The 21,596-nt window shown below is 35.1% G+C and overlaps 4 protein-coding genes across 4 annotated transcripts; 3 read left to right on the top strand and 1 right to left on the bottom strand.

Moving 5' to 3' along the window:
* The first annotated feature begins 228 nt into the window (after positions 1-228).
* On the top strand, positions 229-1,008 carry LOC132169149 (protein SEED AND ROOT HAIR PROTECTIVE PROTEIN-like). Its single transcript, XM_059580232.1, has 2 exons — positions 229-523; positions 665-1,008. Exons 1-2 carry the CDS (start codon positions 229-231, stop codon positions 1,006-1,008), a joined length of 639 nt encoding a protein of 212 aa, XP_059436215.1.
* Positions 1,009-4,553: 3,545 nt separating this feature from the next.
* Positions 4,554-5,277, top strand: LOC132169148 (protein SEED AND ROOT HAIR PROTECTIVE PROTEIN-like). Its single transcript, XM_059580231.1, has 2 exons — positions 4,554-4,734; positions 4,970-5,277. Exons 1-2 carry the CDS (start codon positions 4,554-4,556, stop codon positions 5,275-5,277), a joined length of 489 nt encoding a protein of 162 aa, XP_059436214.1.
* A 3,642-nt stretch (positions 5,278-8,919) lies between these two features.
* Positions 8,920-10,930, top strand: LOC132168808 (uncharacterized). The gene is made up of 3 exons (XM_059579868.1): positions 8,920-9,571; positions 9,654-9,717; positions 9,820-10,930. Exons 1-3 carry the CDS (start codon positions 9,270-9,272, stop codon positions 10,561-10,563), a joined length of 1,110 nt encoding a protein of 369 aa, XP_059435851.1. The 5' UTR covers positions 8,920-9,269; the 3' UTR covers positions 10,564-10,930.
* Positions 10,931-11,051: 121 nt separating this feature from the next.
* On the bottom strand, positions 11,052-19,753 carry LOC132168807 (putative GTP diphosphokinase RSH1, chloroplastic). Its single transcript, XM_059579867.1, has 24 exons — positions 19,420-19,753; positions 18,895-19,085; positions 18,053-18,232; positions 17,858-17,923; positions 17,665-17,757; positions 17,443-17,574; positions 17,250-17,351; positions 17,087-17,164; positions 16,934-17,005; positions 16,000-16,107; positions 15,715-15,812; positions 15,173-15,233; positions 15,003-15,065; positions 14,851-14,907; positions 14,647-14,748; positions 14,323-14,481; positions 14,058-14,189; positions 13,828-13,914; positions 13,651-13,722; positions 12,830-12,916; positions 12,311-12,743; positions 11,868-11,929; positions 11,700-11,768; positions 11,052-11,582 (listed from the first exon to the last, which is right to left on the bottom strand). The coding sequence occupies exons 1-24, from the start codon at positions 19,442-19,444 to the stop codon at positions 11,478-11,480; spliced, it is 2,634 nt and encodes an 877-aa protein (XP_059435850.1). The 5' UTR covers positions 19,445-19,753; the 3' UTR covers positions 11,052-11,477.
* Positions 19,754-21,596: the final 1,843 nt, after the last annotated feature.

The following is a 21,596-nucleotide window of genomic DNA, read 5'->3' as shown; positions in this document are numbered from 1 at the left end:
TAAGCATTAATCATGATCATCTGCCATCAAAATCCATTAGTGTATCTACTATCGTGCAACCAAGTAATTCCTCAAATAATTAATACATATTTTATTTCATGGTTTATACTTTATAACATTATTTGAGCCACAATATCGCTATAAAAGGCCATGCATTTGTAGCCCCTTCACAGCACCCATCCTTCCTTCGATCTCTCTGTGCAAACATTACACAAAACATATATAGAAATGGCTTCAACTGGTTTCTTGTTGTTGACCCCTTTGCTTCTCATGTCACTGATAGTTATGGCCTCTGCAAACGATTATGGATATACCCCGAAGCCAGACTATCACGAGGAGAAACCAAAACCCCAAGAAAAACCTCTCCCCACAAAACCAGACTACTGGAAACCAAAGTCTCTTCCCGAAAAACGGGATTTTGAGAACTCACATCCTGCAGGAGTGGATGACCTACTCCCTACAATCATTGGTATTCAAGGGACTGTTTTATGTAAATTAGGCGCCAAGTACTTCGCTCTCCAAGGTAGTCTCGATCTCTTTGTATAATTAATATTACAGTTAAGTTACATGGGACACTTAGGATCGTAACACAATCTGGTTTTCTTGATTGTTATATAAGAAGATTGCATTTGATCAATTGATGATATGTTCTTGGTGAATGCAGGAGCCATTGCAAGGATAACATGTGTAGCTATTGATGAACATGGGTACGAGACAGCTCCTTTCTCCCAGCTGACTGAAGGATGCGATGCAAACGGATACTTCTTTGCAACATTATCAGGGCTTAAAGATAGCTGGAAGCTTAAGGCATGCAAGGCTTTCCTACACTATTCTCCACTGGAAACTTGTAAAGTTCCTGTTGATGTTAATCATGGTTTAAGTGGTGATCTCCTATCTTCTTACCGAATCCTCAACAACAAGCATACCAAGCTGTACTCTGTGGGGCCTTTCTTCTACACCTCAGAATCTGAGTCAGCCCCTAGCGGTGGTGATGGTGGTGGTTATTAGACAACATTATAATTTATATGCCTGTGTTGTTTCGTTTTTTTTTTTTTTTTTTTTTTAAAAAAAATTTCAAACTGATTTAATATGTTGAGCTTTGGGAAAGGTGTGGGATTGATCAGTACTCCTCTTGTTTATTACTGATTCTATTGTAATAAGTCTTGTTCAATTATTGAGGCATGTTTCTGCATGCAACCCTCTTGTTATAAGCTTGCGACTTTCCTTACCTTTCAATTGATCTACTTTATAATCTTCTTGAACTTTTATTACTTTTACAAACACATTTCTAAAGTTCAAAAACTCTCAATTTAGTGTATCCAATTTTGAAAAATTTGAAATATCATCCCTCCACTAGGATTTAACCGAATTAGTCCTAACGGAGGAAGCCAAAATAGTAAAAATACCCTTGTTTAAAAATTAGAAAAGAAAATTTGTCGTTTGATCGACTCACAACCTCAATTGATCACGACCAAGTCATGGGAATTTTTAATTTTTAAATATAGTAGTACAGACATTTCACCTATACTCTATATGATTTAACCTCAAAACCTAATTGTAGATGTGTCATTGCAAATTTTTTTAAGTTGGATATACGAAATTGAGAGTTTTTAAATTTTAGGAATTGCAAACGCGATAAAAGTTGAGAGATGTTAATTAAATGCAGTTTCTCCTTAATTGTTTTAAGCATGTGATTACTAAGTGGAGTGAAAACCTAGGCCTGTACTAGCTAATTGCTTCTTGATTGTCATAAATTTGCCCCAATTCGTAACACAATGACTACGCTTGCTCTATTGAACTCATATCAATCAATATGGACATGCAATGAAACGTAGAATTAAACCTCTATTTCTAATTAGAAAAAAAAAAAAAAAATCAAATGATTTACAAAAGTGTTAATTTGTTAAAGAAATAATAACAGATATTGAATACAAAAGATAATCATGATGAGTAATAAAGTGATAACAAGAAGATAATCTGCTTGCTTAATTAGGATCTAATCGCATAGTAATGTTAATTTCTAATCCTCCTTATCTATGGGAAAATGTTGTGAGGATGGGAGTTAGTAATTGGGAAAAGAATACTCTGCTAGCTCTCGCCCTAGTAGGCTGGTTTTAAGCTCTTTAGGGGAATGAGATCAAACATGCATGGTGGCACCCCAAAAAGAGAGGAACAACTACTGAAAGTAATATTATGGAAAATTAGATTTGTTAGATTATTATTGAACGATCTATCTTTTGTTAGGGTGGAAATCCAATGAAGGACTAAAAAGAAAGAAGAATAAAAAAATGCAAGAATTAATGCAATAATATTATTAAACTGTTCTAATTCCCATTCTATATATTTATAGATTGCAATGCAAGTTTCTCTTTGATGTTATATATGCAACTTGCTTTATCCTTCAATTGATATGTATACCTGAGTTGGAAACATATTATCATGCCAATGAGATTATATATGAGGAGTGAAAACTTGTACCAATTATTTATCCTTAGTGGTTATCTATAATTTCGTCCTGAATTTTGTAATAAAATGATTACACCGTTGAAATTGGAGAACTCTCACACTTAGAGAGAGAACAAGAATAGCATTAATTTGCTTATATGGGTATTTATAAACTACAAAAGAACCTTAGCTAGCTTTCAAGATTAACCTCACTCATTTACTTCACATTTAATTTCCAATTGCTTATATTATAAATTTTAAGAAAGTCCCACGTGCAGATCAATAAGCCCCATGTAACTACAAAACAGAAAGAGTTCGTCAGTTGGCCTTTGGTCATGAGATAGAGTCAGTCTCTCTAAGCTTGGGAGAAGAAATGGAGAGAGTGAGAAAGAGATCGAGGTCTCTCCTAGAAGGAGGTCTCGTGAGTGGCATATGAAAAGCATACCCGAGGGAGAGAGGAAATAGACCTTTTATTGGGTCTCTTGGGCCTTGGTTGAAGTGGGCCTTATTGTAGGCTTTTTGGGCCTTCTTGGGGTTGGAAGTTTTAAAATGGTTATTAGTGCTCATTGATCGGTGTATGAATTAGATGTATGTTGGACGGATTGAGACTTCTTAGAATTTCTTTTAAATTTGAGATTTTCAAATTCATAAATCTCAGTTGTTTATTTCATCTAAGTGTTTAAAATAAACTATGTTTCAGCATTTAATGAGGAAGATACCCTCAAGGAATTTAATAAACCATATTTCCTCATTAAATGCTGAAACATGACTTATTTTAGACGCTTAGATGAAATGAACGGCTGAGATTTATGAATTTGAGAATCTCAAATTTAAAATGAATTTTAGGGGATCTCAATCCATGTTGGACAAAGCCAAGAAAAAGGAAAGGAAATTAAATTGGGTGGATATATTCGCAAATACATCAAACTTTTCTATATACAAGTGTATAGAAGCAAGTTAAGCAACAAACCGCAAAACACAACTACAAAGGACAAAGCAAGGAGCAGGAGATCTAGGGGGATTCGAATCACTAATTAGGATAACAATTATAAGAAAGGAGAGACAAAAGAAGAAGGCTTCCATTGCAACCCATAGAAGCAGTTCATTTAACAAGATTATACACAGCCTGTTGGAATAAGTGGCTCATATTCTCTCAGGCATAGAGAGTAATACTAAAATATTAGTATAGTTGGGGGTATTTTGGGGTTTTTCAAAATATGTCTGCACAATTAGAATTTTCCTATAAATTTATTATGTTATAACCCTAAATCATTAATAGTGAAATATAATTGTGCTCTCTTGCGGACGTAAGCACATTGTCGAATCACGTAAATCTATGTCTTGATTGTCTCCTTCTCTCTCTTTTTTGTTTTTGTATTATTCATCATTATTGTATACGGTAACAACACAACCCAATAGACAAGTGCAGTGCCAATTGAGAAATGCTATATATACTACTTTTTCATCTCACTGAGATAATGTTATAATACTCATCAATCCTTGTTAAATAAAATTAAAAATTAAAAACTGATAAGAACTATTACATCATCCCAGTAGTATTGCTCGTGCCCATTATACCTAACAAAGATGTGCCAATAAAGTGTTCTACATGTATTTTCAGACATAAGAATGAATTGAACGTAAGATCCCAACTCCACCCATTATGGATATTCCTCCAAATCAAATGTCAATAACATGCATTATGGGACCTCATTAGCCGAATTATATAATTTATTACTATTTGTTTCAGGAAAAAAGAATTAATTTAATCTACAATTAATGCATTAAAATATCACAAAGATTTAAAATTTTATCTAAACAGAATCTAATTGGTTTATCAAATCCTCAAAAGTTAAGAATATATTAGAAAAAAAGTTTTGTCGGGTAATTGACTTTGCACCTTTGCATGTCATGAGATTGCAAATATATAATTTGAGCTCCCCCTGATCAGCATTCCAATAATTTGATAGGCCTAGCAATCGTGCGACCAAGTAAGCTTCTTTCCTCGTATATTTAATTCCATAAAGAATATAACATGAATACACAATCATTATAAATAGGCCATGCATGATAATAATATTCCTCCACACCTCACCCATTATATGATAATGGCTCTAAACCGTTTCTTCTATGCTGCATCTTTTCTTCTCTTCACACTGGTGATTATTGCATCTGCTAGCGATGAAAAGAAAATCGCTGCAGGAAATAAAGAAAACCTCCTCTCCACAATTATAGGCATCCAAGGGCTTGTTTATTGCAAATCCGGCCCCAAATTCATCCCACTTGAAGGTAATTCCTATATTGTAACGATACACGGAAAACACCGGTCACACGCTATTATCTCAAAACGACAATTAATTTTGAGCTTCTATTTGGCACCCATGAATGTTTTTTTTTTTTTTTCTTCTATTATTCATCTTCTCAATATGAGACTCGGGTGTTTCATATATCGTATCGTTTTGTGCATATAAACTAGTGATTATGTCTTATTTGTTGTTCTCTTTTTTGACTCAAATTTTTGTAGGAGCTGTGACAAGGATAACATGTCAAGCTGTTGATGAGAATGGGTTTGAGACAGCTCCTTTCTCCTTCTTGAGTGATGCATGTGATGCAAAGGGTTACTTCTTTGCAACATTGTCTGGTGCAGAGGTGGAAGATAATAGGAAGCTTACAGAGTGCAGGGCTTTCCTTGAGCTGTCTCCCTCAGAGACTTGTGTTGTTCCAACAGATGTAAACAAAGGGATTAGTGGTGCTCTCCTTGGCTCTTATCGCCTCCTCAATGACAAGAAGATGAAATTGTACACTGTGGGGCCTTTCTTTTTCACATCATAAGCAAAATCAATATCTAATGGTTTCTAAGAATACTTAGTGTGAAACTTAAATAACCAAATTTTGTATTTTGTTTAGTTTATTTTGAACTGTGAGCAGGGGTAGGAGGTAGGTTTTCCTTGTTAATGGTTGACTTTATTGGTTGGTTGAGACTTGAGAGGAAGGGTCTTCCACAAGCTTCTGGAGATTGTTACCAACTAGCTTTTTCTAAAGAAATCACAGAAAGTTTTGTGTTTGGAATTGCGATTGAAAAAAGTAATAATTTGAAAATGCATGTAAAGAACAAAAACAAAATCACGATTTCATGCAGCATCTTTAAAAGTGCTTGTTCGAAAATGCATAATTTTAAGTATTATTTGGTTATAAATGGCTAGCTGTTCATGCATATCTCACATAGTTATTATTATTATTATTATTATTATTATTATTATCATCATCATATCTAGGAAAATATGATTTAATTGATGTTAGATACCCTTAAATCTTAATGAAATGATGCTTGCCTCCTTATAAAGGGGAGAAATAACACCTCATTTTCGACGAGCTGATCGAGAAATTGGGATAGAAGAAAAGTTTAACTATATCCACTCATTACTTAGAGTATTTTAAAAATCTTGTTTAAGAAATAGAGTTTTTAAGTGAAAAAGTGTTTTTGCCAAAAGTGTATTTTGGTCACTTTTGGCTTTTTAGACCTTTAAAAATGCTTTCAATTTTCTTTTACTAAACATGTACTTTTTTTTCTTCAAACAGACTTTTTGAATGTTAAATGTACTTTTAAACTCTTCAAACGCACACGTAAACAAGCCCTTAGAAGTGTAATCATACGAACTTTTGGTGTGCAGGAGAATAGGTGACAAATTTTAAAGTTAATGTCATCCTATGATATTAAATCCCAAACGCTCATTGTAATTGCTACTGCAATCCTTCGTAATTTTGTTAGAATACATGATAAGACGGATAAGGGGTTTTAATTAAGGTTTTTGGCGCACACACATACAAAAAAAAAAAAAAAACAAAAAAAGTTATATGCAAGTAAAGTTTGATTAGTCGGATGAGAATGTTCTAATAATTAAAAGGGTTAAATACCTGAAATCCCCTATGATTTTACTTTTTTATTTTTTCTCCCCTAGGGTTTATTTTGTATCACAGGAGGTCCTTGTGGGAAACCCTAGTGGGGTTTCAGGTATTTAGCCCTAATTAAAAATATATACCTCATTTACCGACTTCCAATAAATCCCGAAGGGAAGCTTAACCCTTACTTTTTTTTTTTTTTACATGTCCGTATAAGAGTAGAGAGAGATAAATTCGAACTAATGATATCTGATTCATGAGACATGTCCTCAGCCAATTAAACTATCCCTTGGAACAACTTAACCGTTATACAAGTAAAAGATTAGACCCCAAAAAAAAAAAAAAAAAAAAAATGGTGGTACGCTTTACAAGTAAAAAACACAAAAAGGAAAAGTGGTATGCTTCTATCGATGTAACACTTTCTTGATTGTTACTTAATTCGAATTGGGCTTCCCTATAATCTGGTTAAGAAAGAGTGAAACCTTCACACACCCTTGTAAAACAACCACTATGATATGATTGTGATTTTATGGGCGGTTTACTCTATTTTCTCAGAAAATATTTCTTTTTCCTTTTTTCTATTTTTTAATTTCTGACTGGAAAATGAGAAAAGAACCCTTTGTTCGTTTTTTTTTTTTTTCGTTATTACTAATCAAAATAAATAAATGTAAATGTGCAATTGAAACAATCTTCTTCCGCCGCCTGGCCTTCTAGGTGACGAGTATTTTCAATGTCATATCACATACAAGTATTTGGGTGATATTAAGGGTTGATTTTCATCGTCAAATCATCACAGTTTTATAGCATTTTACTAAATAATTTGAAAAATAAATAAGAATAATATTATTTAAGAGATTGCTACATATGTTTATGATATAAATCTTTTTGATTAATGAGGATTTGATTTGTGATTAATGTGGATTTAATTTGTAATTAATTACCTTTAATTTAAGGGATTTGTTTTGTATATATATATTTTTTGAACGAATTATCTCTTCATTGATATAAAAATCAAAGGATAATAGTAGACATCCCAACACTTTTTTCCAAATTCCTTTTCCCAAATGATCTAGTCCATTCAATAAATAAATAGATTTATATTATTTTTTTTTTTAAAAAAAATGAATGTGGAGATCATTTGGGAAAGGGAATTTGAGAAATAGTGTTTGGATGTCTAGCAGCTCTCAAAATCAAATGGGGCAAAATGTTTCGTACAATGTGAAAGATACAATTTGGAATCTTCACAACTCAAACATTATCTATGACATACACAATAGCCTTTCGGGCTATTGTAAGACAATATCTACAGTTTCAGATTTGCTGCAAATTCCAATGAATCACATCTTTATCCGCTGTCAGGTCATTGATTCCCTGCCTGTTTTTATCTCTGCTACTAGTACTTTATCAATTGCAATCCCCTTCACTGCCTCTACCATAGTGACAATTTTTCTTTATGCCTGATAACTCCTTCGTCATCAGTGTATGGTTTGCTCCCAGAAAATGAACCATAAGAAAACAAAAGACCGACGGGAAACCAATTTCATTATTCTTAAGGATTTGTGAAAACAAAACATAAGAAAACGAATAAAACTTCACCCCATAGATCGCTACTAAAAGTAAATCTAGAGATAATACATTCTTATATAAAAATAATGAAAATACAATAACAAAAACCTAACACACCCTCACGTGTTCTACGTGTCGCTAGAACGCACGCTGATGACCATTGACACACGCACCCTGGTTGATCTGCAGTGGAGGCGGGAAAAAGGAGGAGGAAGGGGGAAAGAGAAAGGAGGCGGGGAGGAGGGAGTCATAACTCCCTCCCTCCACTTTGCTATGCTCTCTCAGTGTTGCAAGGATTTGTTTTGTATTTAAAAGAGAAAAATACATTTTACCCTCCTAAACTATTTACCCATTTGCACTTTGACCTCAAATATTCAAAAAGTGACACTTGCCCCCTCCAAACTTCTAAATTGTTGCAATTCGATCATTCTGACTTTTTTTTTTATCCCAAAATGCCCCCATCCTAAGGTTTTTTTTTTTTTTTTTTTTAAACAAAAAAAATTAAAAATTAAGGGGTGGCCGGCCACCCCAGTTGGGCCTAGGGGTGGCTTTGGCCACCCCAGACTGGATACCCCTTAATTTTATTTATTTATTTTTTTTTAATTTTATTTATTATTATTATTTTTTTAACTTGGGATATGAGCATTTTGAAAAAAAAAAATAATAAATTTCAGAATGATCGAATTGCAACAATTTGGAAGTTTGGGAGGGTCAAGTGTCACTTTTTAAACATTGAAAGTCAAAATGCAAATGAGTGGATAATTCGAGGGGTAAAATATATTTTTTCCTATTTGAAATTATGCTAAAGTTCTATAAATAGTGTCATATACTCAAATTATACAATTAATGAATAATATAGTCATTTAGGCTTTATCACGTAGACGTAAGTCATTGACCGAACCATGTAAAATCTTGTATTATTTTATTATTTCTGCTTTTATCTTATTTTTTCTATTTACTTATGAAATAAAGATAGCATGCAAGTGAAAATCAGCTATATGGTTGTATCGTATGATTGGTATAACAATTCACTCCATAAACAAATGTGCAATTGAAACCAAACATCTTCCGCCGCCCTTGTTTGTGAGTCGGTGACAAGTATTAAAACTCATAGGTGGTGGTACAATGACAGGAGGTGACCCTAAGAGAGAATCTACCGTCTGTAAGAGGTGGCAATGCAATGAGATGCCACGTGACATATCTGTCCAAACACAACCCCGGTTCAACCTCTATATTGATGCTTCACTCCTTCTCAAAGTCAATCCTACCCCTAACTGCTCTCCTCTTAAGAAAACAACTCATTTGATTGCTCAACAAAACTAAACTGACACACCCAGAGAGTACAGGAGAGAGCTTTCATGGAGGAGCAAAAGAGCACATGCAAGCGAGATAAGAAGATGACCCAGATAAGCTTTGGCGGCGGAAATGGTATTGGAGCACTGGTTGTTTTGGGAGGAGCCTTGGCCGTTGCAGGTTTGATGGCAGTTTTTGCAATCAAGAATAGAATAAGAAGGGTCGAAGGCAATGAGAACTCACAGAAGCCTAGCGGTCGATCCAAAGAATTGAAGAAAAACTTCAGCTGCAAAAGAGAAGATGAAGGGAGTGAAGGGCCGCGCTTTCTTTCTCAAACTTCATTGCCAGCCAATCCTTATAATTCATGGTTCGCGCTTGTAGTTGATTCTGTTGAATGATTGTGTTTTCCTATGATTGTAATTAATCCTCAGGGCATGATCAATCTGCAGTTCCACGCGCCATGAAACGTCGAAGATGAGCGAGACAGAGGTCTTCACCAAAAGTTTGATCCTGGTGAATGTTTATGCAATTGATTGTAGTCATAATCTTTAAGTGTCCTTGGTATATGAATATCACTATGTGCTGAACATTGATGCCATTGTTAATTTGTTGTAGGAAGAGAATCCTATGACTGAAATGGTCAGAAAGGAAAAAGAGGATTCCTTGAGTGGTCATCAAGAGATCATCATACTTTCGGATGATTCAAAACCAGGAAGAATTGCATCGTGCGAAGAATCTTTGTCGCCGGAGATTCCTATTGAAGATGAGAAAGCGGATGAGTGTGGAGTCATCCAAGAATCTTCGTCGCCAGAGATTCCAATTGAAGATGAGAAAGCGGATGAAGCAGAAGAGATTGCAGTAGAAGATTCAGCAATGCAATCAGTTGGAGAAGATGATAAAGCGGATGAAGCGTGTCCGATTGTTCATGCAGTAGAAGATTCAGCAATGCAAGAAGACGCATGCGTTTCAGAGGAAGGCGATGAATGCTCAGAAGGCACCGGCCAGTCTTCTGTGGGATCAAATGCAGAAGCAATTTGGCCGGCAGAGTTGATGGAAGAATCATCACAAGAACACAAGCAAACTGATTCCATTGTTCAAGGTTCTATGGAAAAGCCGGAGGAAGAAGATAAAACAATTAAAATTGATCAAGAGCATGATTACCTTGACAGCAGCAAAAATGGCGATGCCTTCGAGAATGAGGCTGCTGAAAAACCAATCACAATACGGAAGGAAACGCAGGAGCCGGTTATGGTGATGCATCAGCCATCACGCTCATCAAAGTTGAGAAATTGGATTTTGTGTGTGTTCTTGCTCGTGGTGCTGATGCTGTTGCTTTCTCTCACCCATCGTAATTCGTAAAGCTATGTCTTATTATTCCCAACTGTATCCTGATTCTTTCATTATCCGTGAAAGTCTAGAGAAGCACTAGATTTGTTTTCAACAAGTTGGGGACAAATAAGAGAATTGAAATTATCAAAAGGTACACACCACACCACCTAGTTTTTGAACGTTGGATGCTCATTATGCCCCATGCCATGCTGAAATTAACCATGTATGATCATGAAGATCTTGCAGAAAAGCATGCAATAAGGAATTATAAACAAGTACAAACAGAGACCCAAAAAAAAAAAGAAAAGGAACAATTTTACCGAAGAATTCTTCGACAGTATCAACAATTTTTTTGACGAGTAATTTTTTGTCTCCAAAGAGAGAGAGAAGAGAAGATTCTAACTAATAAGATCCGTTAACGTTGAGAATACTCATAATTTTCATGGTGTGAAAGAAAATAGCAGGAAATTGACTGAGCCCTTGTACGATGAAGCAATGCCATTATAACAAAATTCCCATGAGAGAAATAATCTTCTTCCACTAATGCATTAAGAAAGAATTGTAAGAATATACACAAGGGGGGAGAAGATAATATTGTCATAGTATGTGAAGGAAAAAAATTTATATAGCAAGAGATTCTCACAGCCCTTCCTATAATTGTTTTTCTGTCCTGTCGTCTCAAGAACTTTATAAAGTGTATACCTCCTCTTACTCTATCACTCTTGTTTCTATATACAGTGCCCTCAATCCACAGACTAAGCTCTTTGGCTGCTGCGGGTTTATTTGTAAAGTAGTATCCAACCAATAGATGAGAACTAAGGAACTATATACCCAAAAACTAAGATATGATTATGACACACTCGAATCAGAATTTTTCTGAGGACAAAACTTCATACCCAGGTGTTGCTGGGTAAACTTCTTGGGCTCGTGGCTCAGCCGATCATTTAGCATTCAAGAAATCGATGGGTTTCAATTGAGCTTGGCCAGCTGCAACCCGTAGACCATCCCAAAACACCAAGGATTAGATCTATGCTTGAGCAAGCATTAACCTGGGGGAGAAACAATATTATATATAAGAACTACAGATTCAAGACAGAAAGACTAAAAATTAAACATAGAAATAGGTAGTGATACTATCAAGTCTGGAGAGGGATCTTGCGCACTACCAGACAGTCCGCGTTTCCGTCAACATGAAATAGCATGACAGCCATTCCCCTCCCTCCATCAATCTCAGCCTGGTCAACGAAAATGCTAGAGTCACATAATAAATAGCACAGTTTACAGATATTAATAGACACATTCAATCATCTGTTGAATCAATTTCAACCACTCACCACGCAAGAACATATAGCAATGCCTGCAGCTGCCAATGCTGTTGTGACCTGAGCCATCATGCCTGAAATAATTGTTTAACAACAATAACTAGGTTAAGTGACATTCATGAAGGAAATCTAAACTTGACAAAATAATGGTTAGATATTCCAGTTGAGAATCTGGGTGGTGGATTCCCCACAAAATTTCTATAGTGTCTTAACTTTTTTTTTTTTTTGTAATTCTTCTATAGTTATTTTAAAAAATAGTTATTTTTAAAATAACTATAGAAGACTTACATGTTATAGCATGATCATCTCCATCCGATTTATATGGATGGCCAGTTAAAATAGAAAACTAGCAAGGAGCCACGCATTACTAGTCTTATATGCCCACTAATGTTTCAAACCTTCTGGCAAAGCAAGAGGAAAGCAAGCATGGTTTTTATTTACCGAGTAAAACTTACCTCTTCGATCTATGCACACTACACAAAACCATTGGATGGAGTGCCCTTCAAGATTGTGCCAAGAGGCAATCTTGCTGGCTTGCCAACTTTCCAAACAAGGCAAGACTTCTTTGTACATCGGAATGTTTGCTTGCATCACCTTGGCAACACCATTTCCCTCTGATAATAACTCCCCTTTCACCTTCAAACTTACATGCTGCACGTGCTTACTATGTTTTCCATTGACCTTGGGGGCCCAAATGCTTCCATTTTTTCTTCCTGGGGATGATAGTTCCACAACATCCATAAGGATTTTATCCCACATAGGTTTGCTCCCCTTGGAAGGATCTGGGAGCTCTTCTGCTTCACTCTCCTCTTCAGAATCAGCAACGAAGTCAGTTACTGTATCTGCAGTTATTTCAGCAGCAGATAGTGCAGCTTGTTCCTTCAGAAACTACACACAAGAAAAATGGTAATTATTTGAGGAAAGGCAACTAGAAGTAGGAACAAAGTGCCATCCAACCGCATAAAAATGTTTACTTTCATAATTTTGTGTCTGGCACTACGCGTTTTAGTATGCTGCATCCATTGCTTATGCCTCTGGAAAGCTGATTTGCTCGAGAGTGCCTGGTAAATCAAGAAAACTGTGAACCATCAAGAAAGCAGTTTGGGTGATTGAGTATTGCACATAGACCACCAAAAACATTAGGATGCTGCTTCTTGTTATGTGTTTGAGATAGTCTGCTGGACAAGTAAGACTTGTTTGAATAATACACAACGTGCTGGAAAAATTTACCAAGCAAGATCTTATCATTTCAAAGTACAGAAATCATACCATCATGAAGAAAGTACAAGATCTTAAATAGAAAAGAAAACTGAGTTACCACTTCTTCGGTATCTCTTTTTTTTTTTTTAAAAAAAAAAAAAAACAACTATGTTTAATGGATATGCATCTTAAATTATGATTGTTTGGGATGCTCAAAATGAATTTGGAACTTTAATGAAAAGCTTTAGAAGGACTGGTTCACATAGTTTCTTTTGGTGGCTCAAGCAAAACCAATGCATTACCAACTTAGCATGACATGACATACAGTGCACAAAGAGCCCCCCACCTGGCTGATAAAATTCTGATTATCTTGATATGTAATTGTAAATTTGAGTGAAGAATCATGGCATCTGAACACTTCCTCTAATGTAATTGCAAAAGGAAATAATTAAATACTATTTTCCACATCATATTGAAGGAAATTTTTCTTTTTCCCTTTCTTTACAAAAAGTAATCATATACAAGGAACTCTGTACATTCCACAAAGATAAGTTCAACAAAAAGGAAATTATATTAAGACAATGATAATACTAACATTATAGGTGATTATCTCCACAACTTCCGCATTTGCAAGAACATGCATAGGAGAAACAAGATTACCGTTGACCTGCATAGAAGAAAGTCATGCACCACAACTGATTGATTCTGTTTTTTCAGGAGTAACACTCAAACGGACAAAAGAATAAATATCAGTCAAGATTGAGAAAAATACCTTCGCAGCCACCATCTTGTTGCCAATTTCAGTGTGTATCATATAAGCGTAGTCAATAACAGTTGCCCCCTTAGGCAGGTTCTTAATCTGCACATAATGTCAACCATCAATAAACTTGAGCAAGACATTTTTATATGTGAACATTAATTATGTTTTTTTATTGTCAATATTCAAAAGATAAAATAAAGAAAAAAGACAAAACTGATATGTAAGAGAATCCACTGTCTTACCTCTCCCCTTGGTGTAAACACAAAGACACGGCTGCCTAACAGATCTCTGGTGATGGTGTCTACAAATTCCCTAGAACTCATATTGCCAACAAACTCCTCTTGCCATTCTCTGATTGCATTGAGCCAGCCAACCTGGAGGTAACAAAGGACTTCATATTTGAGAATAGCATTGAAGTTAGGGTCTTGAAATGGTTTGCCATGAAAGCCCTTCAAGAAGGATTGCTAATTATCACAAATTTTCAAGGAAAAAAAAATAGTGAAATACCCTGAGAGCAATGTTTGCATTGTTGAGACAGACAGTCTTTGCTCTTGAACTTCTACCATTAGGCATTGCACGTCTAACTAAACTACTACCAAATACTCTCCCAGTATAATGAGCAGCAATGCCTCTCTCAGCTATAAGGTCCATCTCTTCAGTTCTTATCTGCCAAAAAAGAGATAACTCCAAAGATGAACAAACACTGCAGATGTAATTATATAAATAATTAAAGGAAGCCACTCAAAAATAGAAATCAATAACTTAACAAAAGCCTTGTTTGAAACTACGCAGGAAAAGGGAGCTGTTCAATAACGATCATCCAATACTTACCTGAACTTCTAGCCTAAACATGCTCTCATACAGAAAGGGAATCATGGTTGTGTGCAGACTCTGATAGCCATTAGGCTTTGGGGTTGCTATGTAGTCTTTGACCTGTTACGAAAGAAAAACTGATAACTTAAGATAGATACCAATTAATTTTTTCTAATCATAGAACTGTTGCTCTTCAAAGAGAAAAAACAGCAGTATACGCACAGCTCGAGGAACAGGGGTCCAGATTCCATGGACCAATCCCAGAACATGGTAGCAAATCTGTGGAAAATGCAACAATCAGAACAAGCAGCAGTTTACCGAGTATAGAGTGTAGCAAAAGACACCTAAACCCTTTGGCATGGGCAAAGATTTACCTGATGTGGACTGCATAATGGCCCAACTCCAATGTTTGCCTTTGGTTTTATGATAATACGAAGCTGGTCATGACAAACAGGAAGAAGTCTGTGAATAAGCAAATATAAAACATTATGTATATTGCCTCATCAGATTTTCATTTTAGTGCACGGATAATACCACAACAAACCTGTGCAATTTGGTTAAGCTCATTGATAGAGCCTTTAGATTTGAGGAAAGATTTATAGATACTGCAAGTAAACAACAAAAATCTCAATTTAAGGCTTGTCAAAAGACTTTATAACAACACTTACAACAGGGCATCAAAGAAGATAGCTAAATTAATTTCAAACAAGAAATACAATATCCCATCCCATATAGGGCACACTTAGCATGACAAGAAAATAATATCTCACTAAAACACCTACACAAGTCGGATCCCAAGAGAGTTTCCCCAGACATCTTGAGATCCCGACAGGGCTCTTTTGTAAAATATATCCATACACATAACTGGTAAGACATTAATGTAAAGTATGTGATTGATTTGCATGCTGAGATTCTCCACAAAGTAATACACCACCTAATTGGCTATTCAATCACAAATGATACATATAAAACTTGCAAACTTTAATCATGTTAGAACACCAGACACAAGGATCATGAGTTTAAACATATCATAAGTAGGACAATAAGTAATCTAACGAGTGGAAGTAGTAAGTTTTAGGGTTTGACCTGTATGGCTCCTTACATACAGAGCGAACTTCAGTTTTCACTGTCATAAGGTCTAGAAACTGATCATCCTCAATCTTCTTCATCAAAATTTTGTTTGCCTGATTCAAAGTGACAATGCTTGATAAGTAAATCCCATTAAGACATGAACAAATCGAAAGCTCCTGAACTTAAGATTCTCCAAAAGTTAAATTCTGATGTCACATGTTATTAAAGCCACCATACAATTGATAACAATCTTTTCAAGCTCTATTCAAGATTTCTTGTTTAAACAGAGAAAAGCATCACCTCCACAAGTTCTTTCTCATGTTCTTTATAGAGGTCTGCAATTCTTCTCTTGACTTTAGCATAATCTTCAGCATTTGTGTACATGAAGGATAGATTTTCAAGTTCTGACTGCATTATAATACCAATTTGTTATTGGAATATGAAGTAACAAGACAACAACCATCAAAGAAACAAAAGACGGGATATGAAAATGCAGTTTAAATTATAATCGTTCAATGGTTCTAAATTTGGGCAACAAAGGCAGTCAGGGATAATCATTGCTAATCTTGATCAAAAATGGGTAAACAAGTGCGAACACATACTTGGCAAAAACAAAAAACAAAAAACCTTATCAAAAAACAAATGCAAACACCCGCAAGGAAAGATATATAGAAATAGGTGGCATACTTGCATCTTCAGAGCACTTATTAAAGATGTCAATAGAACAACTGAAAATCAAAATACAACAAAGTAGCTCCTGATAAGAATGAGATAATTTATTCGTCTAAAAGATGCCTCAGCCATGGTATCTTAGCTTTGGCACCATATAAGATACAATGTCTTAAACTCTTAGTCACTCTGAACCTGGAATAGACTCTTGGAACTTTCAATGCACATAACCGGATTTTTCTTTTCGTCTTACCTCAAACCAACCTTCAGCTGTTAGATACTCAGTTTGATGAATTCACTAAGTATAAAAAAATTAAAAAATAAAATAAAAACTGAACTTACACATGCAACTTTATCATATTTCATCATTTGGAATGTTGAGAATATGCAAATACAGTAAATTGTGAAAGTCATCAAAAATGAGAGAGTACAATTAGTGTCACAGTCATAATGAGATGGCAGAATTTGAACAACAAATTATCTGGAACACAAAAGCATCAACAGAAAAAAAAAAAAAAAAAAAAAAAGAAAAGTAAAAGCCATGCAAGGAAACATAATGGTCTACCTTGATTTGGTACATCCCAAGCAACTTCGCTAGAGGTGCAAAGACCTGCAAAGTCTCCATTGCTATGCTCAACTGCATGGAAAATAATAATGTGAATAGTAATATCAAGAAAAGAGTAGATAAACAACTAATATAACGCTGATAACACACTACCTGCTTATGTGGAGGCATGTAAGAAAGGGTTCGCATGTTATGTAATCTATCAGCTAGTTTAACAATGATGACACGGACCTGAAACAGCAGCTCTTTGAGTCTCAAAATGGTTTTAAATATAATCAAGGCAGAGCATTGACAAAATTGTAAATAAATAGGTCACCTCCTCTGTCATGGCAAGAAACATCTGACGTAGGTCATCAGCTTTTACATCTTGTACTGAATCATTTTCATTTTTACACTTCAGTTTTCCCAGTTTAGATACCTAATCAGGTTAGTGAAGAATATGAAAACCAATGTAATCTGGCGTTTGTCCAACATAACAGAAGTTACTGAAGAAGAAAGATATATAGTACCTTAGTCTCTCCTTCTACTATGCGGCGCACAGTAGCACCAAACTCCTCCTCTAATCTTTCAAAAGTAACAACATTTGTATCCTCAACCGTGTCATGTAGTAATCCAGCAGCTATGGACTCCCAATCCAATTCCTAGAAGAACAATTGGAATCAATTTTGATAGAAACTGCAAGAAAAATACTACTCCAAAGAGCACTTATTTTTTAACTTTGTATGACTCACAAGTTCTCCTAGTATACGAGCAACTTCAACTGGATGAATAATGAACGGCTCTCCACTGCGTCTTTTTTGGCCATCATGAGCCTCAAAAGCCAGCTATACCAACAGTAAAGCTACATTTAGATATCCAGCCCTTCAAAAAGAATGGTCTGGAAGAATGAGAATACTAGGATTTCTTGCCAATCAGAGAGCTAACCTGAAGAGCCTTCCGGACCAATTCTAGCTCTTTAGATGAAAGGTATGAAATACTGGGCTTAAGATCCTGAGGCAATCAAAGGACCATAGTTTAAGTCTATAGCTCAAACCACAGGAAACAAACCTCTCTATATTAAATATTATTATCGTTATCACTACTATTAAGATGTCATGTTGAGCAATAACCGAATCATACCTCCCACAACCTTTCAGGAGAAACCTCATTGAAGGCATCTGAAGAGAAGGAAGAAGAACAGCACATGGGCCATCTTTTACCAGCAACATGAAGCAGTCTTGGTTTAAGGAGTCTTCCAAGAAGAACCAAGTCCAAATCATCACTAGAAAACCAGCCTCTATCATTAAAGGCTTCACATCTCTGGAAGAGGAGAAGATTGAACAAATTTTGTGATTAACAACCATGCAACCCAGTTTGTATACAACTGACCAGTAATACTGGATACATACTACAGGTCCATAATTTATTGTGCGACTCACAGTTTTGTTGCAAACATTGTAATTCTATTATGATAAAACCATGAACTTGCTTGAGACAATTCGAATCCACATTTCATAAATAATTTTTAAAAAAATATATTGGGGATTTTGGAAAAAGAGGAAGGGCCTAAAAGTTATGTCAACAAGATCGTGAATAAATATAATAATTCATGTTTTCCTCAGTTACTCATATCAGAAAAGAAGATGGGAAATCTTATACAAAATCCACTAAATTTCTCATTTGTCAGTGACGATTAAGATCCAAAAAAATTCCAAAATTAATTTTAATCCTTTTTTAGCACACTGCAAAAGATTTAATCAATTACATGCATGTCATGAGATACTTGGAGGCTTCCTACGCATCAAACCAGCATCCCAACTTTAGCTTAAATTCTGACCTCAGTTAAACATTTCTCTTGCATAAAATGCCGTACAGTTCCAAAGTTTTGAACATGATATACACATGACAGACAAAATGCATTTAATAAGCGCAGAAACCAAATTCAAATGCTAAATATCCAAAGGCAGATCAAGAAACTATACAGAATTACTCCGGTTTCTTCTTCCATTTCGCCCGTAAGATGATGAGGAACACTGAGGCGGGTGAGCTGTGCACGCAAGGAACCCGGTCAAGGCCCTCGGCGCCTTCCACGCACACGAAAGAGCACTACAATCATATCTTCCACTCCCATCCCACTTTGGTGATTTACATACGTTAACGCATTCTAACGAAACTACAAGATTCAAAAAACACATTTTTGACAATATCAGGGCCCCAATTCACCAAGAATATGAAACCTCAGAAAACCAAAAAGACAAAAGATAAGTTCTTAATTACCCGTTTGGTTGCTGAGAAAACACTACACAAGCGAAAACAAAAACAAAAACAAAAACAAAAATTGACTCAAATAAGCCACATAGAAGTACTAGGCTAAGTTCACTAAGTCTTCATCTTTTCTTTCCTTTATTGCTTCAAGTTCCGAAGAACGAAAACCCACTATTTGAAATTTCAATTCCCTTCATTTTTCCCACATTTTCTCAGCAACCAAACAAAGTAGACATACAGACCTGACAAGGAAGAAGCAGAGGCCATTTGTAAGGGAACAGAGCAATCTCATTGAATCGAGCTCAGCATTAAACAACCCACAAAACACACACCCCAGAATAGCTCACCAAGAATTCACCAAAACCAAAGCGGGACACAATCAAAAACTCATTGCTTGGACTTTCCGTGAGCTGCGCTTAGGAGAATCAGAAAAGCGTTTCGTGTGGAGGCGAAACGTTCGGTTTCGGACAAATAAGCGAGGGATTGAAACGAAGAAGGAGGCGAAGAGATAATTTAGAGAGAGAGTCAGAGAGAGAGAGATATGGAGCTGAGCCAACGCCACACAAATGCCGTTCGATAAAGATATTTTTTTTCTTTTTTTCTCTTTGGGTTTTATACTTGAGGCGTTGAAATTGGAAATTTATTAATGAGGTTGATTAATTTTAATGGACTAGTTTAGAATTCTTTTCTTTGAAAATATATTAATGTCAAAGAATTCTTGTAAGAACTTTTTTTAAATAATTATTATTAAAAATAATTTATTTTTAATTGAAATATTTTCTCTTTTCTAAAATAAAATAATAATAAGACTAGTAAAACTTATGATTTTGTAGGTATATCTCTAAAATATAGAGTTTTGCTTTTGAATCACTTTTTTTTTTTTTTTTTTTTATATATATATATATATATTATAAAGGATATGATTAGAGATGGTGCTTTGTGTTTATTTGTTGAGTTTAGGTCGTGTCGACACTATCAAGACATGGGTATAAGATTAAACAATCATAATATAACTCATTTTAATTAAATTGGTCAGATCCATCAACTTTAACCTTACTAATTTCGTATTGAGTTCGTGGTACGGTTGCGGGTAATGTAAAAAATAGTCAACCTTAGTGTCACATGTCGGGCTTCGGGTTATGTCGAGACATGGACATAAGATTATATAGGTCAATAATAACCTAATCCTTTAATTAAACGAGTCAAACCCTTTAACCTTAACCCGTTAATTTTGTTTTAAATTCATGTCGAATTCATAAATCATGTAAAAAATTATCAACCCTAAATATGATATTACCTTAATGTTCTCCAAGTTTGAAAAGCAGGTTAGAAAGTGAGTGTTGTCCTTAAATTCCCTTTGTAATCTTCATCTGAATTGTCAACTTAACTGATTAATCGGATTTTGTGAATCCAATTATATGGGCTCTTTTCTTGTAGCCCTTTTCATAGATCGAAAGAAAAAAGAAAAAAAAAAGTTTAAAAGTTTAAAAGTTGCATGTACTATACAAGTTATGCAAGTTAATTACAAGTTAAGTGGGTTGATATGAATTTGATCCGTGTACTAATCGTGTTTAACCGAATTGACCCATTTTCACTTAAATCATATTACACTAAACCCAAACCCTCTAACTTTATATGGTATTTATGTCTAGTTTGTAAGTAATATCAAATATTGTTAGTAATAAAAACACTGCAAAATAAAAAAGAAAAAAGAAAAGAAAAGAAGGATAAGGCATGGTCATACTGAAAATGGCTTAAGAGGGCTACCAACATTATGACAACATTATGAGGTCAATTTAGATTTTGGTATTGAGCTCATGTCCCAATCCAAGTACATTCTTGTTCTTTTCTTCATTTTGTTTTTGTCTTTCCTGAGCTTCCTCTTTTTGTTTATTATCTTTTCAGTGTTCTTGCTTAAAAATCTATGTTGGGAAACAATATGTGCTCAGTGCAGGTTGGTAATTACCGACATTCGAAAAAAAAAAAAAAAAAAAAGAAGGTCGGTAATTACACTAACATTAAAAAACAAAATGTGCAAAAATAGTATGAAAGCACTAGCTTAATTTATTGGGAATTTATGACGTCAGTGCTTAGGTAAGAGGGATGCTTAATGCACCCTTCAAAAGTTGTGTTTTTTTTTTTTTTTTTTTAACAAAAAAATGGTTAGCCGGGGAGATCAATTGTGGCTATTCTATCTAGATGTGACCATAGTAACACCTACCTGCTACACGGGAGGGACTTAGAAGGTGGAAACCGTAGACACTCCCTCAAGTCTATCTGAACCATAGCCTGACCCATGCAACCCCACCATCCTTAATGATCAATTCAAAAGTTACTTAAGGCGTAATGAGTTATGTACAATCCAGTACTATGCATTTAGTGGCGGAGCCAGACATTTCAGAATGTAGGGGCCATAAAA

This window comes from Corylus avellana, chromosome ca2 (assembly GCF_901000735.1).
Source record: "Corylus avellana chromosome ca2, CavTom2PMs-1.0".
NCBI classification, from domain to species: domain Eukaryota; kingdom Viridiplantae; phylum Streptophyta; class Magnoliopsida; order Fagales; family Betulaceae; genus Corylus; species Corylus avellana.
This window is presented reverse-complemented; position numbering and strand designations above follow the sequence as displayed.

Excerpts from the sequence above, each read along its gene's own strand:
- LOC132168808 (XM_059579868.1), top strand. The coding sequence starts at position 9,270 with ATGGAGGAGCAAAAGAGCACATGCAAGCGAGATAAGAAGATGACCCAG. Across the intron at positions 9,572-9,653 it reads GCCAATCCTTATAATTCATG|TTCCACGCGCCATGAAACGT; the intron begins GTTCGCGCTTGT and ends ATCAATCTGCAG. Across the intron at positions 9,718-9,819 it reads TCACCAAAAGTTTGATCCTG|GAAGAGAATCCTATGACTGA; the intron begins GTGAATGTTTAT and ends AATTTGTTGTAG.
- LOC132168807 (XM_059579867.1), bottom strand. The coding sequence starts at position 19,444 with ATGGCCTCTGCTTCTTCCTTGTCAG. Across the intron at positions 19,086-19,419 it reads CTCTGCTTCTTCCTTGTCAG|TTTCGTTAGAATGCGTTAAC; the intron begins GTCTGTATGTCT and ends TGAATCTTGTAG. Across the intron at positions 15,813-15,999 it reads ATGAGAAAGAACTTGTGGAG|GCAAACAAAATTTTGATGAA; the intron begins GTGATGCTTTTC and ends ACTTTGAATCAG.
- LOC132169148 (XM_059580231.1), top strand. The coding sequence starts at position 4,554 with ATGGCTCTAAACCGTTTCTTCTATGCTGCATCTTTTCTTCTCTTCACA. Across the intron at positions 4,735-4,969 it reads CAAATTCATCCCACTTGAAG|GAGCTGTGACAAGGATAACA; the intron begins GTAATTCCTATA and ends AAATTTTTGTAG.
- LOC132169149 (XM_059580232.1), top strand. The coding sequence starts at position 229 with ATGGCTTCAACTGGTTTCTTGTTGTTGACCCCTTTGCTTCTCATGTCA. Across the intron at positions 524-664 it reads CAAGTACTTCGCTCTCCAAG|GAGCCATTGCAAGGATAACA; the intron begins GTAGTCTCGATC and ends TGGTGAATGCAG.